The following is a 25,197-nucleotide window of genomic DNA, read 5'->3' as shown; positions in this document are numbered from 1 at the left end:
TTTCTTCCTATGTTTTCAGGATAAAGAAGTACGTGCAGTTTTTCTTAGATTATTTGCACAACTTTTCCAAGGATACAGATCATGCCTACAACTTATAAGAATTCACGCAGAGCCAGTAATACATTTTCACAAGGTAAGACGGTACGTTACCTTGTTGTACGTGTCCAACATGTGGCCTCTAGTTCAGTAAAACAACTTGGTTGTCTTTTTTTTTAGCCATGTATTTTGACCTTAGTTTATCAAATGTGGTTATTTTTTAAGTCTCTGCTTTGTGATTAGATGATAATTTTTAATGACACTATGGAACTGACATGTTTTTCTTTAGAGTTTATTAATTTAATTTTAAATTGTTTTTTCTTTTTTTATGATTTATTTAGTTATTTTGGAGAAAAAGGGTAATTAAAAGTACAAAAACTAAAATTTAATTCTAAATTGGTTTTTCTTTTTTTTTTTTAAGATTTACTTAGTTGTTTTAGACAGAAAGAAAAGTGCACAGTGGAGAGGGGCAGAGGGGCAGAGAGAGAGAGAGAGAGAGAGAGAGAGAGAATCTCAAGCAGACGCCCCTCTGAGTGCGGAGCCCAACTACGCGGGGCTCCGTCTTGCCACTCTGAGAAAATGAGCTGAGCTGAAATCAAGTCAGCTGCTTAACCAACTGGGCCACCAAAGCACACCTAAATTGGTTTTTCTTTCAAAGTAGAGTGTTAATTTTTATTTCTTCTCCCACTTTACAGACAAAGTCGTTTTTATTCTTTCTAATACGTATACTGTTTCAGATATCAAAAGCCCTTTTTGAGAGAATGTATTTTATAAGAACACATTTATGCATGAAGATATTTATTCAGGCTTTGATCTTTCTATTTTTGTTTTGACCATTCATCCATTACTAAGTGAAAAATTATTCATTTCACTTTTTCTTTCTTTGCAGACAGCTTTCCTGGGGCAGCGTGGTTTGGTTGAGAATGATTTCCTCACTAAAGTTCTCAGCGGAATGGCATTTGCAGGTTTTGTTTCAGAAAGAGGTCCTCCGTATAGATCCTGTGACCTCTTTGATGAGGTATAGCTCTTTTCAAATGAATGTACATTCATAGACAAAATTGGACTAGTGGTTAAAAGTACAGAAGTAATATTTTTTAATTTAAATTAAATTAGCCAACATATAGTATATCATTAGTTTCAGATGTAGTGTTCAAGAATCCATCAGTTGCGTATAACACCCAGTGCTCAAAATCCTAAATGTATTATAAATTGAATATCAAATAATCCAAATGTTATTTATTATTATGCTTATTAGATCTTGGTATTTATAATGTGGATTTGAAAAATTAGAAAAATATAGGGTGTCACAGAAGTACATAAACATCTTGGACAACTGAATTTAAGTGGTTCATTAAAATCTTTTTGAAAAAGTGACAGTGATTATATAAATAAAATTTTTGAAGGCAGTAATACAGTGATTCCTTTATCAGTTTCATAGAGAAAAAGGTCTAGGTCACGTATCTAGGTCTAGATTTGTGATTTCAAACTACAGTTACATTTAGTCTGTTATTGTCATAGAGCCATAGTTTGGCTCCGTGGCATTCTTTTTTTTTAATTGTATTTTATTTAAATTCAGTTAATTAACATATAGTGTATCATTAGTTTCAGAGGTAGAGTTCAGTTATTCATCAGTAACACCAGTGCTCATTACATCATGTGCCCTCCTTAACGTCTATCACCCAGTTACCCCTTTCCACCACCCACCTCCCTGCCAGCAACCCTCTGTTTCCTGTAGTTAAGAGTCTTTAATGGTTTGTCTCCCTCTCTGATTTTGTCTTATTTTATTTTTCCCTCTCCCCCACAATGATCCTCACTCAGTGGCATTCATGCTAATCAATAACCAACATTTGTCTGTATTCCATAAGGGATCTTAAATGTATGGAAAGCAGATTCATTTCTATCTTCAAGGAGTTGGCCGATGAAAGGGACAGTTAGGAGAAATGTGACTCCACATACTGATACTATTTTGTGTTAGTTGTGATTTATTTTAACACATCTTTCCATTTATCATTTAACTGTGTTTATAGCAGCTCATTCTGGTGGATAGAACAATGAATATTTTTCCCATTTCAATTTCTGAAAGAGCACTGTATTAAAACCAATAAATCTATAAGTTCTGTAAAGTGTATAAAAGGAAAACACTCTTAGCACCCAAGATAGTGGAGGGTAACAATAGTGATTATGTTTTGCTGCAGGTGGTTTTATTTTGTTTTTTTTTGTTTTTATTTATTTATTTATTTGTCAGGGAAAGAGAGACAGTGAGAGAGGGAACACAAGCAGGGGGAGTGGGAGAGGGAGAAGCAGCCTCCCTGCTGAGCAATGAGCCTGATGCTGGACTTGATCCCAGGACCCTGGGATCATGACCTGAGCCAAAGGCAGATGCTTAGCCAACTGAGCCTCCCAGGTGCCCCTAGGTGGTTTTATTTTGTATAGAGAAGATAGGAATCAAGTTCTTAAAGATCCTCGGTTCAGAGAAGGGTCTTTTATTTTCTGCAAAGATTGTTAAGTATCACAGATAAGAGTGAAAGAAAGGGCACATATTGTAGTTCTGAGTGTGGAGACCTGCACCAAAAACTTTAGTTAGTAACACAAAGAATATGAAAACTTAGGAGAGATTGCCCTGTGGTAAGCATTTCTTTCTGATCAATTACTAATCACTGATTCCCTAATACCAACATTTAATATCACTGATCAATCATCTTTGACTATCTGATGTTAATATATATCAGCTTTTACATCCTGAACTAAGTAATTTGTACATAATGTTTTATGGAATTACATTAGATGTTTTCCAAGGTCCTTTCTAGCTCTCACATTTTATTAGTCTCCGAAGCATTCTGAATAGTAACATTGGTTTATATGCCCCCCATTTTTCCTATCTAAATTCTCTTAGTAACTCCTTCTGGCAGCTTCATCACAACTAAGTAAGTCAGAGTGATTGCTTGCAGAAAACTTGCTTGCCCTAGCCTCTGACTGTTTTTGTATACCCTTCCCTTGCCTGGAGTGTTGTCCCTCTACCTTTCAGTCTAAGCATGGCTTCCTATTTTTCATGCTCTGCTCTTATCTCACCACTTCCTCCAAACTTTCCCAGAATAAATGACTGAGAGCCTTTTGGTCTGTATTAAGCTTTATGTTAGGTCTCTAGCTTTTTGTGGCAACTTATCATTCATTATACATTTATGTACATCAGATATACATAAATCCTCTTGATTGGAAATGATAAGGCAAGGACTAAGTCCTATTGGGTATCCCCTCAGCGTTCATCCAGTTCTGTGTTCTGCCTACAGTTATGATTTTTGGTGTCTAATTGATGTTGTTACTTGAAAGCCAGTTGTTCATATGTGTATTTCAGTCAAAGACCTAAAAGGAATGAGATGCCAGACCTAAGTAATTTCTCCTGGGTCATTTAATTTGCTTGGATGCACTTTTAAAGAAAAACAGCATTTGCTCCTGGGAAAGGGATCCTTGTTTTCATCTAACCTGGGTCAGCCTACCACACTGAAGATTTAAGAGGCTTTGAGAGGGGGCGCCTGGATGGCACAGCGGTTAAGCGTCTGCCTTCGGCTCAGGGCGTGATCCTGGCGTTATGGGATCGAGCCCCACATCAGGCTCCTCCGCTGGGAGCCTGCTTCTTCCTCTCCCACTCCCCCTGCTTGTGTTCCCTCTCTCGCTGGCTGTCTCTATCTCTGTCGAATAAATAAATTAAAAAAATCTTTAAAAAAAAAAAAAGAGGCTTTGAGAGGCAGCCTGCATTGTGTGTTGTCTTGTCCCGCACTCCCATCACGTAGGCCTGTAAGGAGGAAAGATATATTTGCCTTTGTTTGACAGTCTTTCTGATTCCTGGCCTGGAATAGGTGAAGTCAGAATTTTATATGTTTGTCTGCTCCAGTGAATCTGTTAATTTCTGGAAGGAAAAATCCTATATTATACCCTTTAAAAAAAAATCTATCTTTTTACCCCTCTTTCCCATACTCATTTTTTTCTTGTTAGTATTCTTCTCTCTACTTCAAATGAATACACTCATGCAGTTCTCCCAGTAAATTAGTTTAGTAGGGAAATGGATTAGAGTTATATAATTTAAGAACTGGAAGGAGGCCCAAGGTCATTTTGTTTTTCCATCTGATTGTAGAGATGAAGAGACCGAAGCTCGGGAGTTTTAGTGGCTTGTTCCAAATCACAGTGTTAGCAGAGCTGGGGCTGAAGTCTGAGTCACCTGACCTGAACATTTGGTTCATGTTTTGTGAGTTAGGGAAATGTTTGGAGACTTTCTGACCATCTGAAATTCTCTGAGTGAGAGAATTCTCCGAATGAGGCCTGAAGAATGAGAGGGTCTCTTCAGTCCCAGAAATGACTTTTTCCAAGAAGAAATAGGGTCCAAAATCATCAGGGATAGACCACCAGGCCATCCAAGGACTTGATTGACTCTGTAACTCTAGAATAGAGGTGAAACACAGTAAAAATGTAACATATTTTGTTTTAATAATAGCATATATTTTAGATGCTTTTTGGTTTGCAAATTGTAAGAAATTATCACACAGTCTTCTAATTTAGCATATTTTGGAGTTGATGTTTTGCCATTTGATTCTTTTTCCAAGTTGGTAGCTTTTGAAGTAGAGCGAATTAAAGTTGAAGAAAATAACCCATTGAAGATAATAAAGCATGTCAGAGAACTTGCCGAGCAACTATTCAAAAATGTAAGTAAGTATATTTTAGACAGTCATTAATTTAATTTAATTTTATTTTTTAAAAAAGATTTATTTGAGAGAGAAAGAGAGCGGGTGTGTGCGCAAGTTGGGGAAGGGGCAGAGGGAGAGAATCTTTCAAGCAGATTCCCTGCTAAGAACGGAGAAGCCCTGGGGCACCTGGGTGGCTCAGTCATTAAGCGTCTGCCTTTGGCTCAGGGCCTGATCCCAGGGTCCTGCATCGAGCCCCACATCAGGCTCTTCTGCTGGGAGCCTGCTTCTTCCTCTCCCACTCCCCCTGCTTGTGTTCCCTCTATCGCTGGCTGTCTCTCTCTCTGTCAAATAAATAAATAAAATCTTAAAAAAAAAAAAAAAGGAGGAGCCCTACTGGGGTCCCAATCCCAGGACCCAAGAGATCATGACCTGAGCCAAAATCAAGTCAAATGCTTAACCAACTGAGCTACCCAGGTGCCCCAGACAGTCATTAATTTTAAAAGTATGTAATTACTTTGTTTAAAAAACTAAGAAGTTTCATCTTTCTAGTAATAATTTTTTGCTCTGACTTAAAACCTTTGGGATTGTAAGTTACAAGATATAACAGTTGGTACTGTGCATCAAAACAGACCTCCTTTTTCAAAGTGATTTTCCTGTCAATCAACTATGTTATGAAAACGTCTTAGTCACAGTGTTCCAGCTTGTTTTGTGCCCTTGCTGTGATTTTCATTTAGGTCCCTGTGTTCTTAAGAGCATACTGTTCATTTTTAAGACGTAAAGATTAGACTCGTTGAAGACCAGAGCTAGAATTGACCGATGTGTCCGCTTTAGTGTGGTGTAGTGATTGTAGCTGGATCGGGAAAATTGTTTGAGTTGTATTGTTTTGAGCAGACAGGGAGTAAAAAGCTGAAAGAAAGAGCAGATTGTCAAGTGACCACAGAAACTCAAGGGTGGGAATATTCCTTGTTTAGAAGAAATGCAGTAAGTTATAAAGATTGGAATGTGATAAAGTGTGAAGTAATCGTTGGAATGCCAAGACAGAAGAGAACATAAGGTGACAGGGAGATTACGTGCGTGCAGAAAAATGGATTTTGGCTAATGATTAGTAGTCACACTTCCTACCTGTGAAGCTTGAAAGTTTCAGAGTTGAAACTTCTACTAAGAATAGGAAAGTAAATGGAAAGTATGGTCTTCCAGGGGAAAGTTGAGGGAAGATGCATTTTTCAGGAAATATATTTAAGAAGGATTTGGGGTCAGTATTCCAGTATCATTTAACTTAATTATTTGAATAGGTGGACCTTTTTGGACATAGGGTCATAAGTCATTGCTTTGTCACATCCGTTTGAAATCTGAGACCCAATTGGATAAAACCAGGAATGCTAAATTGTGTTTGTTTCATGTTATTCAATTATTTATGAATTTTATTTCTGAAGTTTTAAAAAAATTTACCCCTTTGACTAATATGTTACACTCCACATATAACTGTGTCCAGTATAATCTATTTGAATAGTATGTTGACACTTAAAAAAAGAGTTCTGTCCGAAGGAAAATGTGCGTTCTGTGGTGGTCTTCGCCATTTATGATGCCTGTGTAGAACTAACGTATAGCGTGACCCCGTGAGAAATTTCTGTTGACGTATTGTAATGATAACAAATACTGAGTGTTTAGCACAATGTACCAGGCATAGGATTAAGCACTTCACGTGCACCGTCTGTAATCTTCACAACTACAGTGTTAAGATAGGTGTCATTATCCCTACTTTACTGAGATGATTGGCTCAGGATCATATGGCTATGAAGTGATTGAATCCAGATTTTAAATTCAGAAATTTTCATCTATCCAATTCCTAAGCCTATTTTCTTTCCCGCCATTAGGCTGGCTCATCTCCAACTGGAAAAATAGTGGTATTTCCAATGACTGACTTTTACACTTTGTTCTTTATAACGCACTTTATTATACTTTCTCATTTGATCTTGTAAATGACCCTGTGAGATGAATATGGCAGATGTTGATATGTGAAGAAACTGAAGGTAGAAGTTTTTTTTTCTTGCCCACTGGGAGTGATTTACTGATGGATTTCAAAAATATAGCGAAACATCAAATGGGAATCAGTGTTTGAGATTTTGGGACTGATCCCTTGAATAACTGAATGTTTATTTCTTAGATCTTTATAGGACAGTTCTAAAACTGTAAAATTTTATAGCCTGTAAGTGACCAGAGCTAGGGTTCTAACACAGGTTTGTCTTTGTTACATGACTGAGTACACAGTGTATGTAAGGGAGTGTGCCAAGCCACTTTGATGCAAAAACAAAGTAATTTCCTTTCTTGCCATCCTAGAACTTAAGTTTTATGATGTTTACACTGCATACCCCACACTATACATTACATAGCTAATACTAAGTTGACACAAAACTGAAAACTGCAATAAAATAATAACATTAAATACAGTTTTTTTTTCTCTTTAAATAGACACTTTACTATATCCACAGGTGATAAAATCCCAGAGCTCCTATTAGACACATAGATACAGACCCTGCTAAATATTTAGTGTTATCGAGCTTGTGCGATCCCAGCATAGTTTTGAGGCCAGTGACCTTAGTGTCTGTCTTCCTGTTTGTTTGGGCGGCAGCCTGATCTTGCTGGGCATGCACTGACACCATTTCTGTCCTCACTCCCAGCAGCTTCCTTTCATTCAACGAATACAGTTCTCGCACTGTGCTCTTTTCCAGATCGAAGTCTAATTTGGTATCTATTTGGACTTTGATTACTTCATCCATGACTTGTTTTAACTGATGTGGTTCAAGGTTTATTTTCTCATTTTCTGCTCTGAAGGCTGAAAATTCACTCTTCTCCAAAATAATGTCTTTTTTCACATCTGTAGTCTGAGACATTATTTGCTGAACAGCGATCTCCTGTTGCATTCTGGTGACCATATCCTTGTAGACAATGTCCATGTTGGTGTCCATGATCTTGACCAATGCAGAGACAGGGATTTCTGCTTGCTGGGTTGTGAACCCATTTTCTTCGAGTAAACACGCTAAGGCGTGGCTGTCAAAGTAGAGCTGCTCGTCCCCCAAGAGGCGAAGTCTCTCCTTTTCTGCTCCAGCTGCAGACTCCCAGCAGAAAGGCTTAGTTCTGTCCTGGAGGAAGCAAGGGCAGCCACTTGGCTGTGGCACAGGCGGAAGGCGCCGATGGCCCAGGCACCTCCAGGCAGGCCTTTCCTTGAGGCCCCAGCAGCCTGCCTGGATTTGGAGGGAAAGGATGGAGGGTCCTGGGCACTGTCACTCCCAGTGGGCAAGAGGCTGGCACAGGAAGGGCACAAGCAGCTAAAAAGTATACCTTCTTAAAAAGGTAAATGTAAAACATGAACCACACCTCTCCTTTAAAAACAACACTTTTAAAGTGATCACCATGAAGGACTGTATTACTGGGTAGGAGATCTAAATTGCCCTTCAAATATACTCTACATTTTTTAACCCTTATTGGGCTTTTATCCCCCAGTCTAATTCTATTCCATTTAATTTGATCAATTCCATTCTCTCAGTATGTATTTATTAGGCATCTGCTAGTGCCAGGCATTTTCTAGGTACATGATTCCCCTAATATCCTTCAAAAGAGGATACATGTGCACGATAAGTGAGAATTTCAGAATATCGCCATGGATTGTCATCACTTTCTGAGATTCCTTCTGATTGTAAGATTCAAAACACCACATGGTCCCAACATTTCTGAAGTAAATACATTACAAAATTAAAAAGCAGAGCATGATGGTAAAGTTACTTTCATAGGACATGCAGGAAGTCTAGGGGAGGGAGGGAGGATCTCAATGCAAGGAAAATAATTCAGATACTTCTATTTTTAACTAGTCAGGTTTTTTTTTTTTTTTATCACATTCTAAAATTCCCTTTTGGTAAGCAAGAACCAACCATATAATTTGACTGTTTCCTTATTATTGGGTTAGAATTGAGACCTGGTGATTCCTCTTAGATGTTTGTAAATACTTTGTTGCAGTGAAGTCTGGTATGTGTACCTAGTCTCTCTGCTTCACATATCTTTGAAGTATTCAAAAGTGAGCCTTAATTTCTCAGTTTCTTCTCACCACTATATTGCTTTTTTGTGAGGAGACATGAGTAGGATGAATTGTAACTGGGTTTAGGTGCTCTTTTAACTTTCTGGAGCTTCCTAAATAACTAAGGAAAGAATTTTGTGACTTAAGTAGAGGAGGGGAATGGTAAGGGGACATAAAGGAGAAGGAAGGGAATAACTCCATTGGAGACAAATTGTGCAAGCGTTGGTAAGGTTGATACCACGAAGATTATCAGTCATTCATTACACCTTTTCTTTCCATTCTCAATTGATAATGCTGGATCTGGGTCTGCCCACTTTGGCTATCAGACTCTTTATGTACTCTGTCTCTGTACTCTGTCTCTGTACTCTGTCTCTGTCCTCCGACTCTGTCTCTATGATTCGCATACACACTTAAAAAGGACCACTAACTACACACAAAATGAGAATGATAAGATAGGCCAAGATAAGAGCTTTATAAAACCTTCATTCCAAGGCATCAAGAAATCAGTTGGACATGTCTTTGACTATTTACCTAGCACAGTTTTTCTAATTTGTTTTGCATCTGCAATAGTACATAAATATTTGTTAGACTGTGTAATTTGTCTGACAGCTTTCTTAAAAGTTAAAGGAAAAATGAGAAGACTTGGACTTTCTTATAGGATGATATGAGATATCTGTTTGTGCCTTAAGAGTATTTCATTGCCCAGGATTGCAGTGAACAGATTTTAAACTCCTTATGGGAGAACAAAGCCAACATACAGGAATAGCCTTTGTAAATCATATAAGGTCTATTCCCCTTACATTTCTGCATAAAGTTAATTTTACTACCAGGCAAATTTAATCTACACTGATGGTATTTGTAGTCTTTGCCAACTGTGAATTAAAGGATTTTGTTGTTATAGGAAGGAACTAAAATACTACAATCATTTTTAGTCTTAAAAAATCAAACCATAAACAAGTTACTTAGATTATTGTGATGAAATGAAGCCCCTAACCCAAGCATAAAAATCACACTTCTTCCCCTGTCTTACCTGATTTATTTGTTCATTTTTAAATCAGGTTTACTATGATACAATTTACATATAGTAAGATTTCCTTTTTTTAAATGTACTTTAGATTTTGACGAATGAAGCTCTATGACCATCATTACTACAATAAGGACATAGAATATTTTTGTCACCCCCCAAAGTTCCTTAATTTGTTATAATCACTTCCTCCTACCACCTCAAACTCTTAGTACCTGATCTGTATTCTGTCTCTGAAGTTTTTGCCTTTTCTGTAATGTCAGTATGTAGCTTTTGAGTTTGGTTTCTTTCACTTAGCATAATGCATTTCAGATTCCTCTGTGTTGCTGCATATATCAGTTGTTTATTCCTTTTCATCGTTGAGTAGTATTCCATTGTGTGGATGTATCAAACTTGTATTTATCTGTTAACTAACTGAAGGGCAATTTTGGCAATGATAAACAAAACCACTGTAAACATTTGCACTGGTTTTTATGTGAACATACATTTTCATTTCTCTTGGGTAAATATTTAGAAGTAGGATGCTGGGATATATGGTAACAAAATACTAACTTGATAAGAAACTGCCAGACTGTTTTCCCAAATATCTATACCATTTTGCATTCCTGCCAGCCACATAGGAGTTCCATTTGTTACACATCGTTAACAACGTTTGGTATCCTCAATTGTTTTTTTGTTTTGTTTTGCTTTATTTTGTTTTTAGCCATTCTCATAGGTATGCCATCGTATCTTACGGTTTTAATTTGCATGTCAGCAAGTGAGTGAAAGTATAGGTCTCTTACCTAGTCACTACATGCTCCCCTGGCACTTGTGAAAAGAGTACTTGTCTTAAAATATAGAGCCTCCATCTTGAGTCATAAATTAGAGCAGTGGTTCTCTACAGGGGCAAACCCTCCCCTCCAGAAATTTGGCTGTCTGGAGACGTTTCTGTTTGTCACAGCTGGAGAGGGTGTGCCACTGGCATCTAGTACGTGGAAACCAGGGTTGCTTCTAAACATCTTACAATATGCAAGACACCCGCTAGCCCCTCCTCACCCAAACAAAGAATTATCTAGGTCAAAATGTTAATAGTGCCATGGTACAGAAACCCTGCATTAGGGCAACCAGCACATTTGACATTAAAGTCGTACACCAAATTTATTTGTATTAAAGATGCAACTTTAATTCAGTTGGGTGATCATTGAAAGTCCTGTGAGGTGAAAAATTGAGAATATTTCCTTCCATAAGTATTGTATCACAGCTAGGCAACCCTAAAAAGTCTAGTTACATTTTGTCAGTGTTTGACGACTTAGTCCAGTGATAGTATTGATTTCAGCTGTATTTGTAAGGATTTGTATAACTTGCTATCCCATACAGCCCTGTGAATAATTGGTGCACATTAAATAATTATTGAATACCTACATTAAAATGGGAAACTTCGTAGCTGCTAACAAGGTCACTCGATTTGTCATTTACTGCTGAGACCAACATTTTTTCCCCCAATGTTGCCTACTTTGGATTTCCAGTAGGTTTTGGGGCTTTTGTTTTATTTTGTTTGCTTTGCTTTTATTTGAAGTGCATTCTCAGACTTGTTTTCCGTAAGCCCTAGGCATATTCTCATTTGGCTTGCCAAAAAAAAAAAGAAAAGAAAAATCCATGTTTCCAGACCAGATGGTATGTGTGTCATTTTTTCAAGTCTGAAAAATTCACTGTACTTCCCAGTACTATCATATCTTCTCAAAGCAGGATTACAGAGCCCATTTCTTGAAAATCATTATCTAATTTTAAAATTCCCTCTAAACAATAGTGCATTTTGCTCGCTTTTTTGGGTAGTTTATCTTGGTTGCCTTGGACAAAATTGTTACCATGTTCATCATAAGTGTTTAGTTGCCTGCATTCTTGGTTAGTAATTTATAATTGCATTTCTCTGCAATCAAAGATGAAAATTTGGCCGCTTCTTTATTCTATTGAAAATAATGAATTTCCTTGTTTCCACAAGGATGTTCAACAACAAAATTGGGCTGCGGTTTTTAATGAGCTCAGTAATCTTCAAGGGACTTGCCCAAATGCAGTCGAAGTTCCAAGTAAGAGCAGATGTTTCTAAGAATACGCAGAGTTCAGTGAGCCCTAAACTTCTTTTCATTTCTTGTCTTCTCAAAAGTCATTATGCGACCAAGTTGGGTGTAAGGTAGCAAATGTGTTTCTTTATATTTACCACACTGCCCGTTAGAGGGCAGCAGTATACAGACACCGTGGCCAGAAAACCAAATACTTGTGTTTCAGGGGCATGAGCCCTTTTTGCCTCTTCTAAACACAACTGAATGTAATTTAGTAACTTTATCCCATAATCTAAACTTTTATGAGGAATATCCCTACAACTACAGGATAGCCTCATCTTTGAACTTTGTTTTAAGATGGTTAAAAAATGCTTTTTAATCTTAATTTTGTATAGATTTGGTTTATAATATTTCAAATTGCCTATAAGAAGAAAAACACTATTAATGACTAATAGCAGTGTCTTTTCTTTAATAAGTGATTTCTGTTTTAAGCGTTACTGACTACAATTATTATTGTTGTTGTTAAAATGTAAGTAGCTGGTGATATGATGGGATTCCTGGGACAACAATGTGGTTTAAGTTTTAGAGGCATGGTGTCATACCACAGTATATGCAGTGAATAAATATTTTTCAAATGAACGTACTCTAAATTTTTGGGAAACAGCTTTCATATTTATTCTGGGGAAGGGTATGTATGTGTGTGTTCTAAAAACCTTCCTGTAACAACTCATTTTGTCCTCACAAGAACCTTATGAAGTAGGTACTGTAGTATTATCTAGATTACAGATGAGGAAACTAAAATACAAGTGGTGAGTGAATTGACACAGCACCAGGTCACATGACTAGCAAGTGGCTAAACTGGAGTTTGACCCAGAGGTCTGACATCAGAGACCAAGCACTAAAAATACTTTGTTGTACTACTCTCTGATTGAATTGTCTGACCTTTCCCTCTGAATGGTAGGGCCACCTGTCTCACCTGTTTTGAGGCTCTTTACTCTATTAGCCTTTTTAACCATACCAATTGCCATACTGTACTACAGATTTATATAAGTTTTGATATCTGGGAAGTTTCACTTTTCCACTTACTCTTCTTCAGAATTATCCTGACTCTTTTGGTTTCTTTATTCTTCCTTATAAAGTTTAGGATGAACTTATCACATTGCAGGATTTTGACTAGAAATAATATGTGTATCCTTATTTTTCTAAATGACCTTGTCATTCTTGGAACAAGATAGAAGAATATACAGTAAGAGAGATACATAAAATATAGTTAGAAAAGATACTAGCATCACTAAGATTCATTTTCTACTTTTATTTTTCCATGTTTTAAAATTTGTTACAATGAATATTATTTATATCATGGAAAATAAGTTTTAAGTGTTAATTTTTATTATAAAGAAAATAAGTAAGAATGTACCTTAAATGATTCTGATTCAGACCTCAAAATCCACATGAATTGCCTTTCCAGCCTGAAAAAAAAATCTGCCAGTGAGTTTTAGAATATTGATATTTGTAACTTTGAGAAGGTATCTTAGACGTTGTGCCTAAAGAACAGAGAAAAACAAACATACTGTCTTGGGAAACGACAGTTTCAGAAACTACAGACCGGTGATGGTGGTGTTAATCCAGGCATAATTTTAGAACAGTGTTTTTCGTATGTAGTTTAGAAAGTGGTGATCATGAAGACTTAGAGAGAAATTTGTTTATTTTCCTCTGCCTTTGCTAAAGATGCAAAGGAAAATACAAAGTAATGACGGTTACTTTGGCAAGAACAAGTTTTGTATCCTACTTCAGCCTCTCAGGAACCTTGTAAGAGAAGCATAAGTATATCCCTTAGGCAAAGTTATTTACCCAGTATGTCATAACGAATAGAACAAAAACTAGAACCCAGGCTTTTTTACACTTAAAAGACTATTAATTCCATTGTGTTGCTGAGATATGCTACCTACATCATCTGCCATGGCCCAGCTGTTTCTTTATCTGGGTCTGGGCCGAATAACCATGAAGAATTGTGGGAGCAGCTCTAGTAGATGATGACGACGTCCAGTTTAACTGTCTGGAGAACACATCCAGTAGTATTGAGCTTAATCTAACAACATGAATCACAGGTTCAAGGGGAACGGGAATTCTCTGGTTGCAAAGGATAGTGCTGGTAAAGGAGCCTTCCCTATAAAATGTTACTAAGGGATGGATTCCATTCTGCCTATAGTATTTGAAATATAATCCTACTTAACTTGGGTGACTAGATAAAAATTTATGCCTTAAGGGTCTATGAAAATATTAACTGACACATTTAATTCAATTATTGCAAGCCTAACATGTGTTCAACATTGTGTCCCACTCATTAGGAAATAGTAGGAAATAGTTTAGGGTGCCTGCTATGTGCCAGGCAGTTTCTGGATGTAACAGGTATACAGCAGAGGACAAAAAAATATTTTTTTGATTGGCTGAAATGTTGGCCCTCATGGAGCGTCATTTTAGTAAGAGAAGGGTAGACAATAAACAAGTTAAATAAAATTTATAGCATGTGAGAAGGTGATAAGTGCTAAGGAGAAAAATATAATAACAGGAATAGGGAGTGTGTTAGGGGGTATAATGGTAGATAGGGTGGCCAAGAAAGGTGGTATTTGAGCAAAGAAATGAGGAAGGGATAGAGGATGCTGTTCAAATTGTAGGGGGATAGGCAGAACGAACCGTTGAGTGCAAAGGTCTTGCGGTGGGAACAAGAAGGCCTGTGTGGCTAGAGCAGAATAAAGGAAGACAGTAGCAGGACACAGTCCTATAGGAACTTTGGGTATTACTCTCAGTGAGATGGAGAGCTATTTGAATGAATAGAGTAGTTAGGTGATGGTTTGACATACTTTTAACTAGATCACTCTGTCTGCAGTGTGAAGAATAGAGTAAGGGAGGGAGCAAGGGTGGAAGCAGAGAGACCAGTCAGGAGACGGTTCTTCTGTGGTAATATAGAGATGTTGGCTTGAACCACAGTGTTGTTGAAAAGTGGGCAGATTATGGGCATATTTGAAAGGCAAAGTCCAAAAGGTTTGCGGAAGAATGGATAATTGGGTGTTAGAGAAAGGCATTAAAGATGACTCTAATCTTTTCACCTGAGTAGAAAAATAAATATGGCATTTCCTGAAGTGGGGAAGACTGTAGAAAGCAGATTTGGAAGAGATGAGGAGTAAGCGCTCCATTTTGGACGTTTATTTAAGACGTTATTTTAAGTCCAAATGGAAATACTATGTGTGGACAGTTGAATATATGGGTATGGCATCCAGGAGAAAGCCCAGTGGGGGATAAAAATTTATGAATCATTGGTGTTTTTATGGTTTAAATATTGAAAATGGAAGCTGTCACCAAGGAAATAAGTATAAATAGAAAAGAGGCCCAAACTCTGAGCCCTGGGGTTTTCACATAATTAAGAGACTAGGAAGATGAAAAGTAGACAAAGATGTGGCAAGAAGACTAGAAACCAAGTGAAGAAAGCCTCCATGGAAAAGGGGTAAGAGTGATCGGCTGTATCAGATGCTGCTGATAGATCACGTCACGTAAGAAGTGAGATTCTGGTGTTCTCTTGTATGGCATGTGTCTGAATTACGTGTAATCACTCATCTGTCTGATTTCAGTTTGTGGCCCTCTGAGCTCCCATTCTCTGCCTGGCAATCTGCCATTGTTATTTCAACTTTTGATGATTTTACCTGTTTGGTGTTGCAGGAGAATCCCAACCCTCATATGGCATTCCAGAAAGTTCCACGCCCAACAGAAGGATCCCACTTGCGAGTTCATATTCTTCCTTTCCCAAAGATTAATGAAACTCGGGTACAGGAATTAATACAGGAAAATCTTGCTAAGAACCAGAACGCACCTCCTGCTTCACGAGTGGAAAAGAAATGTGTTGTGCCAGCAGGTCCACCTGTTGGTATGTATCTGTCTGTTCTTTTGTTTTAAAAGTAAACCTTTTATCAAGATATAAGACACAAAAATGAAAGTGTACCACTTGACAAATTTTTACAGAGTAAACAAACTTGCATAACCAGAATTGAAGCATTGTTAGCACTCAAAACACTGTTCCATTCACTGTCTCTCACAAATGGTAACCATTAACCTCTCCACTACCTCTATAGAATCTTTTCTTTTTAAAAAACAGCTATATTGAGATATAAGTCACACACAGTAACACTCCTTAAAGTGCACAATTCAGTGGTTTTTTAGCATATCCCACAGTTGTGCGCCCATTTTCACTAATTTCAGAATGTTTTCATTATGCCAAATAGAAATACTCATACCCAGTAGCAGTACTCCCCATTTTCCCCCAAAACCACTCCTTCCCTAGCATTAGGCAATAATCCACTTTCTATCTTTATAGATTTACCTATCCTAACATTTTATATACATGGAGTTATACAGTGTGATCTTTTGTAACTGGCTTCTTTCATTTAGCATAATATTTTCTTTCCTTCTTCTTCTGTTTTTTTTTTTTCTTAAAATTTTTATTTCTTATTTATTTTTATTTAAATTCAACTTATTAACATAATGGTATATTATTAGTTTCAGAGGTAGAGTTCAGTGATTCATCAGTCTTATATAATATCCAGTGCTCATTACATCCCCCACCCTCCTTAATGCCCATCACCCAGTTATCCCATCCCCCTACCTCCCTCCCCTCCAGCAACCCTCAGTTTGTTTCCTATGCTTAAGAGGCTTCTATGGTTTGTCTCCCTCTCTGATTTTATCTTGTCTTATTTTTTCCTCTCTTCCCCTATGATCCTCTGTTTTGTTTCTTAAATTCCACATATGAGTAAAATCATATAATAATTGTCTTTCTCTGATTGACTTATTTCACTTAGCATAATGTCTTCTAGTTCCATCCACGTTGTTGCAAATGGCAAGATTTCACTTTTTTTGATGGCGAAAAGGTATTCCATTGTGTATATACCCCACATCTTCTTTATCCATTCATCTGTCAATGGACATCTGGGTTCTTCCCATAGTTTGGCTACTGTGGATGTTGCTACTGTAAACATTGGGGGCAGGTGTCCCTTTGGATCACTACATTTGTATCTTTGGGGCAAATACCCAGTAGTGCAATTGCTGGGTCATAGGGTAGCTCTATTTTTTGAGGTTTTTTTTGAGGAACCTTCATACTGTTTTCCAGAGTGGTTGCACCAGCTTGCATTCCTACCAACAGCATAAAAGGGTCCCCGCCTGTGTCCACATCGTCACCAACATCTGTCATTTCCTGAATTGTTAATTTTAACCATTCTGACTGGTGTGAGGTTGTATCTCATTGCCCTTTTGATTTGTATATCCCTGATGCTGAGTGATGTTGAGCATTTTTTTCATGTGTCTTTTGGCCATTTGTATGTCTTCTTTGGAGAAATGTCTGTTCATGTCTTCTGCCCATTTCTTGATTGGATTATTTGTTCCTTGGGTGTTGAGTTTGATAAGTTCTTTATAGATTTTGGATACTAGCCCTTTATCTGATATATCATTTGCAGATATCTTCTCCTATTCTGTCAGTTGTCTTTTGGTTTTGTTGACCATTTCCTTTGCTGTGCAAAAGGTTTTTATCTTGATGAAGGCCCAATAGTTCATTTTTGCCTTTGTTTCCCTTGCCTTTGGAGATGTGTCTAGCAAGAAGTTGCTGTGGCCAAGGTCACAGAGGTTGCTGCCTGTGTTCTCTAGGATTTTGATGGATTCCTGTCTCACTTTTAGGTCTTTCATCAATTTTGAGTCTATTTTTGTGTATGGTGTAAGGAAATGGTCGTTTCATTCTTCTGCGTGTGGCTATCCAATTTTCCCAGCACCATTTGTTGAAGAGACTTCTTTCCATTGGATATTCTTTCCTGCTTTGTTGAAGATTAGTTGACCATAGAGTTAAGGGTCCATTTCTGGGTTCTCTGTTCTGTTCCCTTGATCTATGTGTCTGTTTCTGTGCCAGTCCCATACTGTATTGATGATTACAGCTTCGTAATACAGCTTGAAGTCCAGAATTGTGATGCTTCCAGCTTTGGTTTTCTTTTTCAACATTCCTTTGGCTATTCGGGGTCTTCTCTGGTTCTGTACAAATTTTAGGATTATTTGTTCCAGCTCTGTAAAAAAAAAAGTTGATGGTATTTTGATAGGGATTGCATTGAATGTATAAATTGTTCTAGGTAGCATAGACATTTTAGCAATATTTGTTCTTCCAGTCTGTAAGCATGGAATGTTTTTCCATTTCTTTGTGTCTTCCTCAATTTCTTTCATGAGTGTTCTGTAGTTTTCTGAGTACAGATCTTTTGCCTCTTTGATTAAGTTTATTCCTAGCTATCTTATGGTTTGGGGTGCAATTATAAATGGGATCGACTCCTTAATTTCTCTTTCTTCTGTCTCATTGTTGGTGTATAGAAATGCAACTGATTTCTGGGCATTGATTTTATATCCTGCCATGTTGCTGAATTCCTGTATGAGTTCTAGCAGTTTTGGGGTGGAGTCTTTTGGGTTTTCCACATAGAGTATCATGTCATCTACAGAGAGTGAGTGTTTGACTTCTTTGCTGACACAGATTCCTTTTATTTCTTTTTGTTGTCTGATTGCTGAGGCTAGGACTTCTGGTAGTGGTGAAAGTGAACATCCCTGTCGTGTTCCTGACCTTAGGGTAAAAGCTCTCAGTTTTTCCCCATTGAGAATGATATTCACTGTGGGCTTTTTGTATATGGCTTTTATGATATTGAGGTATGTTTCCTCTATCCCTACACTGTGAAGAATTTTAATCAAGAAAGGATGCTATACTTTGTAGCAAATGCTTTTTCTGCATCCATTGAGAGGATCATATGGTTCTTGTCCTTTCTTTTATTAATGTAGTACATCACATTGATTGATTTGCGGATGTTGAACCACCCTTGCAACCCAGGAATAAATCCCACTTGGTTGTGGTGAATAATCCTTTTAATGTACTGTTAGGATCCTATTGGCTAGTATGTTGGTGAGAATTTTTGCATCCATGTTCATGAGGGATATTGTTCTGTAATTCTCCTTTTTGGTGGGGTCTTTGGTTCTGGGATCAAGGTCATGCTGGCTTCATAGAGTTAGGTTTTCCTTCCATTTTTGTTTTTTGAAACAGCTTCAGAAAAATAGGTATTAATTCTTCTTTAAATGTTTGGTGGAATTCCCCTGAGAAGCTATCTGGCCCTGTACTCTTGTTTTTTTGGGAGATTTTTGATTACTGCTTCAATTTCCTTGCTGGTTATGGGTCTGTTCAGATTTTCTGTTTCTTCCTGTTTCAGTTTTGGTAGTTTATAAGTCTCTAGGAATGCATCCATTTCTTCCAGATTGCCTAATTGGTTGGCATATAGTTGCTCATAATATGTTCTGATAATTGTTTGTATTTTGTCAGTGTTGATTGTGATCTCTCCTCTTTTATTCATGATTTTATTTATTTGGGTCCTTTCTCTTTTCTTTTTGATAAGTCTGTCCAGGGGTTTATCAATCTTATTAATTCTTTCAGAGAACCAGCTCCTAGTTTCATTGATCTGTTCTACTGTTCTTTTAGTTTCTCTTTCATTGATTTCTGCTCCTGCTTGGTGTGGGCTTTTTTTGCTGTTCTTTCTCCAGCTCCTTTAGGTGTAAGGTTAGGTTGTGTATTTGAGACCTGTCTTGTTTCTTAAGAAAGGCTTGTATTGCTATATATTTCCCTCTTAGGACTGCCTTTGCTGCATCCCAAAGATTTTGAACAGTAGTGATTTCATTTTCATTTGTTTCCATGAATTTTTAAAATTCCTCTTTAATTTCCTGGTTGACTTATTCATTCTTTAGTAGGATGCTCTTTAGCTTCCATGTATTTGAGTTCTTTCCAAATTTCCCTTTTATGATTGAGTTCCAGTTTCAAAGCATTGTGGTCTAAAAATATGCAGGGAATGATCCCAGTCTTTTGTTACCAGTTGAGACTTGATTTGTGACCCACTAGGTGATCTGTTCTGAAGAATGTTCCATGTGAATTTGAGAAGAATGTGTATTCCGTTGCTTTAGGATGGAGTGCTCTGAATATATCCGTGAAGTCCATCTGGTCCAGTATGTCATTCAAAGCCCTTGTTTCCATGTTGATCTTCTGCTTAAATGATCTGTCATTTGCAGTGAGTGGGATGTTAAAGTCCCCTACTATTATTTTATTATTATCAATGTATTTCTTTAACTTTGTTACCAATTGGTTTATATAATTGGCTACTCCCACATTAGGGGCATAAATATTTACAATTTTTAAATCTTGTTACATAGACCCTTTAATTATGATATAGTGTCCTTCCTTATCTCTTATTACAGTCTTTGGTTTAAAATCTAATCTGTCTGGTATAAGGATTGCCACCCAGCTTTCTTTTGATGTCCGTCAGCATGATAAATGGTTTTCCACCCCCATACTTTCAATCTGGAAGGGTCTTTAGGTCTAAGATGAGTCTCTTGCAGATAGCATATCAATGGCTCTTGCTTTTTTATCCAGTCTTATACTGTCTGTCTTTTGATTGGGGCATTTAGTCCATTTACATTCAGAGTTACTATTGAAAGATATGAATTTAGTGCCATTGTATTACCTGTAAAGTCACTGTTTCTGTATATTGTCTGTGTTCTTTCTGGTCTATGTTACTTTTGGGCTCTCTGTTCGCTTAAAGGATTCCTTCTAATATTTCTTGTAGGGCTGGTTTAGTAATCACAAATTCTTTTAGTTTCTGTTTGTTCTAGAAGCTTTTTATCTCTCCTATTTTGAATGACATCCTAGCTGGATAAAGTATTCTTGGCTGCATATTTTTCTCATTTAGCACTCTGAATATAGCATGCCAGTCCTTTCTTGCCTGCCAGGTGTTTGTGGGTAAGTCGGCTGCCAGTCTAATGTTTCTACTACTCTTGTAAGTTATGGACCTCTTGTCCCAAGCTGCTTTCAGGATTTTCTCTTTGTCTCTGAGATTTTCAAGTTTCACTGTTATATATCAGGGTGTTGACCTATTATTACTGATTTTTGAGGGGGAGTTCTCTGTGCCTCTTGGACTTGAGTGCCTGTTTCCTTCCCCAGATTAAGGAAGTTCTCTGCTATAATTTGCTCCAGTATACCTTCTGCCTGCCCCCACCCCTCTCTCTTTCCTCTTCTTCTGCGATCCCAATTATTCTAATGTTGTTTCGCCTTGTGGTATGACTTACCTTTTGAATTCTCCCTTCGTGATCCAGTAGTTGTTTATCCCTCTTTTTCTCAACTTATTTATTCTCCATCATTTTATCTTCTATATCACTAATTCTCTCTTTTGCCTCATTTATCCTAGCAGTTAGAGCCTCCCTTTTTTATTGTACCTCATTAATAGCCTTTTTGATTTTGACTTGATTAGATTTTAGTTCCTTTATTTCTCCAGAAAGGAATTCTCTTGTGTCTTCTATGCTATTTCAAACCCAGCTAGTATCTTTATAATGATTATTCTGAGCTCTAATTCTGACATCTTACTTATATCCATACTGATTAGGTCCCTGGCAGTCTGTACTGCCTCTTGTTCTCTTTTTTGAGGTGAGTTTTTCTGTCCTGTCATTCTGTTCAGAGAAGAATTATTGAATGAGAGAAGAAAATACTAAAATGGCAACAATAACCCCAGAGAAATGTATGCTAAACAAATCAGAAGAGACCTGAAACCGAAAAATAAAAAGAATTTTTAAAAAGGAATATAATCAGACAGGTGAACAGAACAGAGCAATACACTGGATCCTGTGTGTATTTTGGTCTGTTTGTTAGAAAGCTAGATCCCAAAATTGTGAAGAAAGGAAAACTTATATATGTACAAAAATAAAATTAAATACAATGAAAGGATAGAATGTAACTGTAAAAATGAAAATTAAAAGACAAAAAGCAAAAAAGAAGGAATATAAACAGGTGAACAAAACAGAGCAATACACGATATCCTAGTGTGTTTTGGTCGGTTTCTTAGAAGAAACTACATCTCAAAATTGTAAAGAAAGAAAAACTTATATAATGTATATAAAAACTTATATACAAAAATAAAATTGAATACATTGAAAGGATGAAATGTAACTGTAAAGACGAAAATTAAAAAAGACTTTCACACACACACACAAAAAGAGACAATATGATCAGACAGGTGGTCAGACAGGTTCTGGGTGTATTTTGGTCTGTTAGAAGAAACTGCATCCCAAAATTGTAAAGAAAGAAAAAAATATATGTATGTATAATTAAATACAATGAAAGGATAGAATGTAACTGTAAAAACAAAAATTAAAAAAGATTTTTTAAAAAGTTGATGAAATAAGAAATTGGTTGAAAAAGAAAAGAGAAAAACATTTAAAATTGGAAGACTAATGAATCGTGGGGAAAAAAACCATGAATTCTTACACTGTTTTCCCCCTAGTGCTCGAGTTTTGCAGTTCTCTGATTGGTAAACTTGGTCTTAGCTGGATATTCTTGCTGATCTTCTTGGGGAGGGGCATGTTGTGTTGATTCTGAAGTGTCTTTCCCTGGGCAGAATTGCACTGCCCTTGCCAGGGGGCCAGGCTAAGTAATGGGCTCTGGATTGCTCTATGTGGCTTTTGTTCCCTTAAGGCTTTCTGTGCCACTTTTTACAGGATGAGAATGAAAACGGCATCCTCCTAATCTCCAGCCCTGGAGCCAAAAGCTCCAGGCCCCACTCCTCAGTGTGCCCTCAGGGAAAAGCAATCAATCGCTCCTGTCTTCCTGGTCTCCATCTGCACTCCATGGTCACCCAGCCCATGACCGTGTGTTTCTGTCTCAGGCATGGGACCCCATTTTGTGTCTCCAAACCCTGTAGACTCCTGAAGTGTGCACCTGTGCTGCTCCTCCCAGGGGAAGAAGCGGGGTCTCCGAGCGTTTTTGTCGCTCTCTGGGCCTGGGCTCAGAGAGCTGTTGTCCAGCCATGCCATGGTTCATGATATATGGCAACCGTGAGCTGAGAGCCCACTCCTGGGCTCGCCGATTGCTGCCGGTTTCCCTGCTCCAATGCCTGGGAACTCTGATGCATTCAGGCACTCCCAGTCTTTCTGTGATTCCAGGGATCCTGAGACCACACTGTCCCACCAAAGATTACGCCTCACTTCCGGTTCCGATGCTCTATCACTTTCTGGTGCCGACTTACAGAGTCTCTCTTCCCATAGCTTATCTTCCAACCTATCCACTTGGATTCACTTCTTTGCACCTCCTACCTTGCAGAAAATTGTTGCTTTTCTATTTGTAGAGTTGCAGCTATTCTTTTCTTAGATCTCTGGTTGAGTTCACAGGGTTCAGAATGATTTGATAGCTATCTAGCTGAATTCCTGGGACCAGATGAAACTAAGATCTCTTACGCCTTTGCCATCTTGGACTATCTCTATCATAATATTTTCAAGGTTCATCTATGTGGCATGTATTAGTACTTCATTGCTTTTTATGGCCGAATAATATTCCATTGTATGGATATGTATGTACGTATATGTGTATATATATGTGTATATATGTATGTATATTTACATTTTGTTATCAGTTCATCAGTTGGTGGGTAGTTGGGTTGTTTCTCCTTTTCGGCTACTATTAAGAATGCTGCTGTGAGCATTCATGTGTAAGTTTTTGTATGGATAAATGTTTTCAATTTTCTCAGATATATACGTAGGTGGGAATTGCTGGGTCATATTGTAAGCCTACGTTTAATGTTTTGAGGAACTGCCAGGCAGTTTTCCAAAATGCCTGTACCATTTTACATTCCCACCGGCAATGTTTGGGCATTCTGATTTCTCCATATGCACTAATGTTGTAGAGCATCTTTTCATGTACTCATTCGTCATTTTTATATCTTCTTGGAGAAATGTGTATTTAGATCCTTTGTTCATTTTTAATTGGGCTACTTGTCTTTTTATTATTGATTCCTAAGAATTCTGTCTATATTTTGTATACAAGTCCCTTATCAGAGAATATAATTTGCAAATATTTTTTGCCATTCTATGAGTTGTCTTTACTGATTTTTATTTCTTCTTCTTCTTCAGCTATTGAGGGAGATGTGTTCAAGTCTCCTGTGATAATAGTAGAATGGCCTGTTTCTCATTTTAGTTCTATCCATTTTTTTTCATATAGAAGATGATTTATTGGATGCAAATGTATTTATAAAAGTTGTAGCATCCCAGTGATTGATCTTTTTATCATATGAAATATTCCTTTTTGTCTCTATAATGCTTCTTGCCTTAAAGTATACTTTGATGTTTATATAGCTATACCAGATTTCCTTTGCTTAGTGTTCGTTCGGTTTATCTTTTCTTATCCTTTTATTTTCAAACTTTCCAGGGCCTTATATTTTATGAATGCCTCTTGTAAACAGCATGTGGTGGGTTTTTTTGAAACCAGTCTATCTTACTATACTACTTATATTATTTAATATTACTTATATATATGTAAATATAATTACTGGTATATTAATGGCTTTAATGTAATCTACTGGTGTTTTTTTTTTTCTACTTAATCTCCCTGTTTTATGTTTCCCACTGCTTTCTTGCTTTCTTTTGGGTTAATAAACTATTTTTCTTATCCCACAATTTATCTCTGTTAACTTGTTGTTTATACATTTGTTTATTGTTCTTTTAGTGGCTTACCTAGGAACCATAGCACACATCTTCTTTTGTCAGTACAGCTTTCACCAGGAACTTTGCAGGTCAGCCTAGCCATCTGCCAGAATCAAGCCTGGATTCTCAGCCTCCTGTCTGTACCCGGTATTGGCAAATCTCCTAGGGCAAAAAGTGGATGTGTGTGTTAACTCACTCTCTAGCTTCTTTTCCCTTCTCTGGAATTTTAGGTCCTCCAGTCCTTGTGCTTCTGTAGCAATCTGATATATTTAAATAGATCATTTTGCATTTTATCTGACTTCTGTAATTATTCCTGGTAGGAATTTTAGTTTGCTCCATCATACCTAGAAGTGAGTGTAATTTTATTATCAATGGATAACAGTATAGTCATTCTATATTTACATAGTAATGTTAATTTGCCATTATTTTCCTAGGAATTAATAGCTTTTACTTAAGTGTTGATTGGATTTTCACATAGAGAAGAGGACAGAGAAGGTAGACATGTTAGGGTAAATAGTTATCTTTTGAAGGAGTTATGTAATTTTGATACTCATAAGCTAGTTGAGTACTTTAAATATCCTCAGAAGAGAAGTTTGTTTAAAACTTAATTTTCTTAAATTGTCACCTTAATTGTCTCAGTATTATCTTTGCACAATCTCTTTACTTTCCTCATTTTCAATCCACATCAAATTCTTTCTTTAGATGCATGTAGAGTATCTCATTGTAATCAGTGAGAGAGGTACACATGACTCAGTATTTAGCCCTGCATGTAAAACCTGAATGAATGAATGA

General features: G+C 37.2%; 2 protein-coding genes across 11 annotated transcripts in view; one reads left to right on the top strand and one right to left on the bottom strand.

Annotated features, from left to right (window-relative positions):
- Positions 1-25,197, top strand: part of SBF2 (SET binding factor 2) — a 452,107-nt gene that overhangs the window by 251,982 nt on the left and 174,928 nt on the right. For 9 of the 10 annotated variants that reach the window (XM_057316867.1, XM_026486069.4, XM_026486067.4 and 6 more), the window contains 4 exons: positions 20-133; positions 926-1,054; positions 4,632-4,730; positions 15,556-15,760. In XM_057316867.1, the coding sequence (XP_057172850.1) occupies positions 20-133; positions 926-1,054; positions 4,632-4,730; positions 15,556-15,760 (547 nt within the window). The remainder of the gene's footprint in view (positions 1-19; positions 134-925; positions 1,055-4,631; positions 4,731-15,555; positions 15,761-25,197) is intronic. The other variant, XM_057316868.1, reaches the window with a different exon arrangement.
- On the bottom strand, positions 7,190-10,445 carry LOC123000336 (mitochondrial calcium uniporter regulator 1-like). Its single transcript, XM_044379479.2, is given in 3 exon segments — positions 7,190-7,788; positions 7,791-8,014; positions 10,399-10,445. Coding segments are annotated over 3 exon segments (870 nt in total).

The sequence above is a fragment of the Ursus arctos genome, unplaced genomic scaffold (genome assembly GCF_023065955.2).
Source record: "Ursus arctos isolate Adak ecotype North America unplaced genomic scaffold, UrsArc2.0 scaffold_22, whole genome shotgun sequence".
Taxonomy (NCBI): domain Eukaryota; kingdom Metazoa; phylum Chordata; class Mammalia; order Carnivora; family Ursidae; genus Ursus; species Ursus arctos.
The sequence above is the reverse complement of the archived record's forward strand: the minus strand, read 5'-3'. Positions and strand labels throughout refer to the sequence as shown.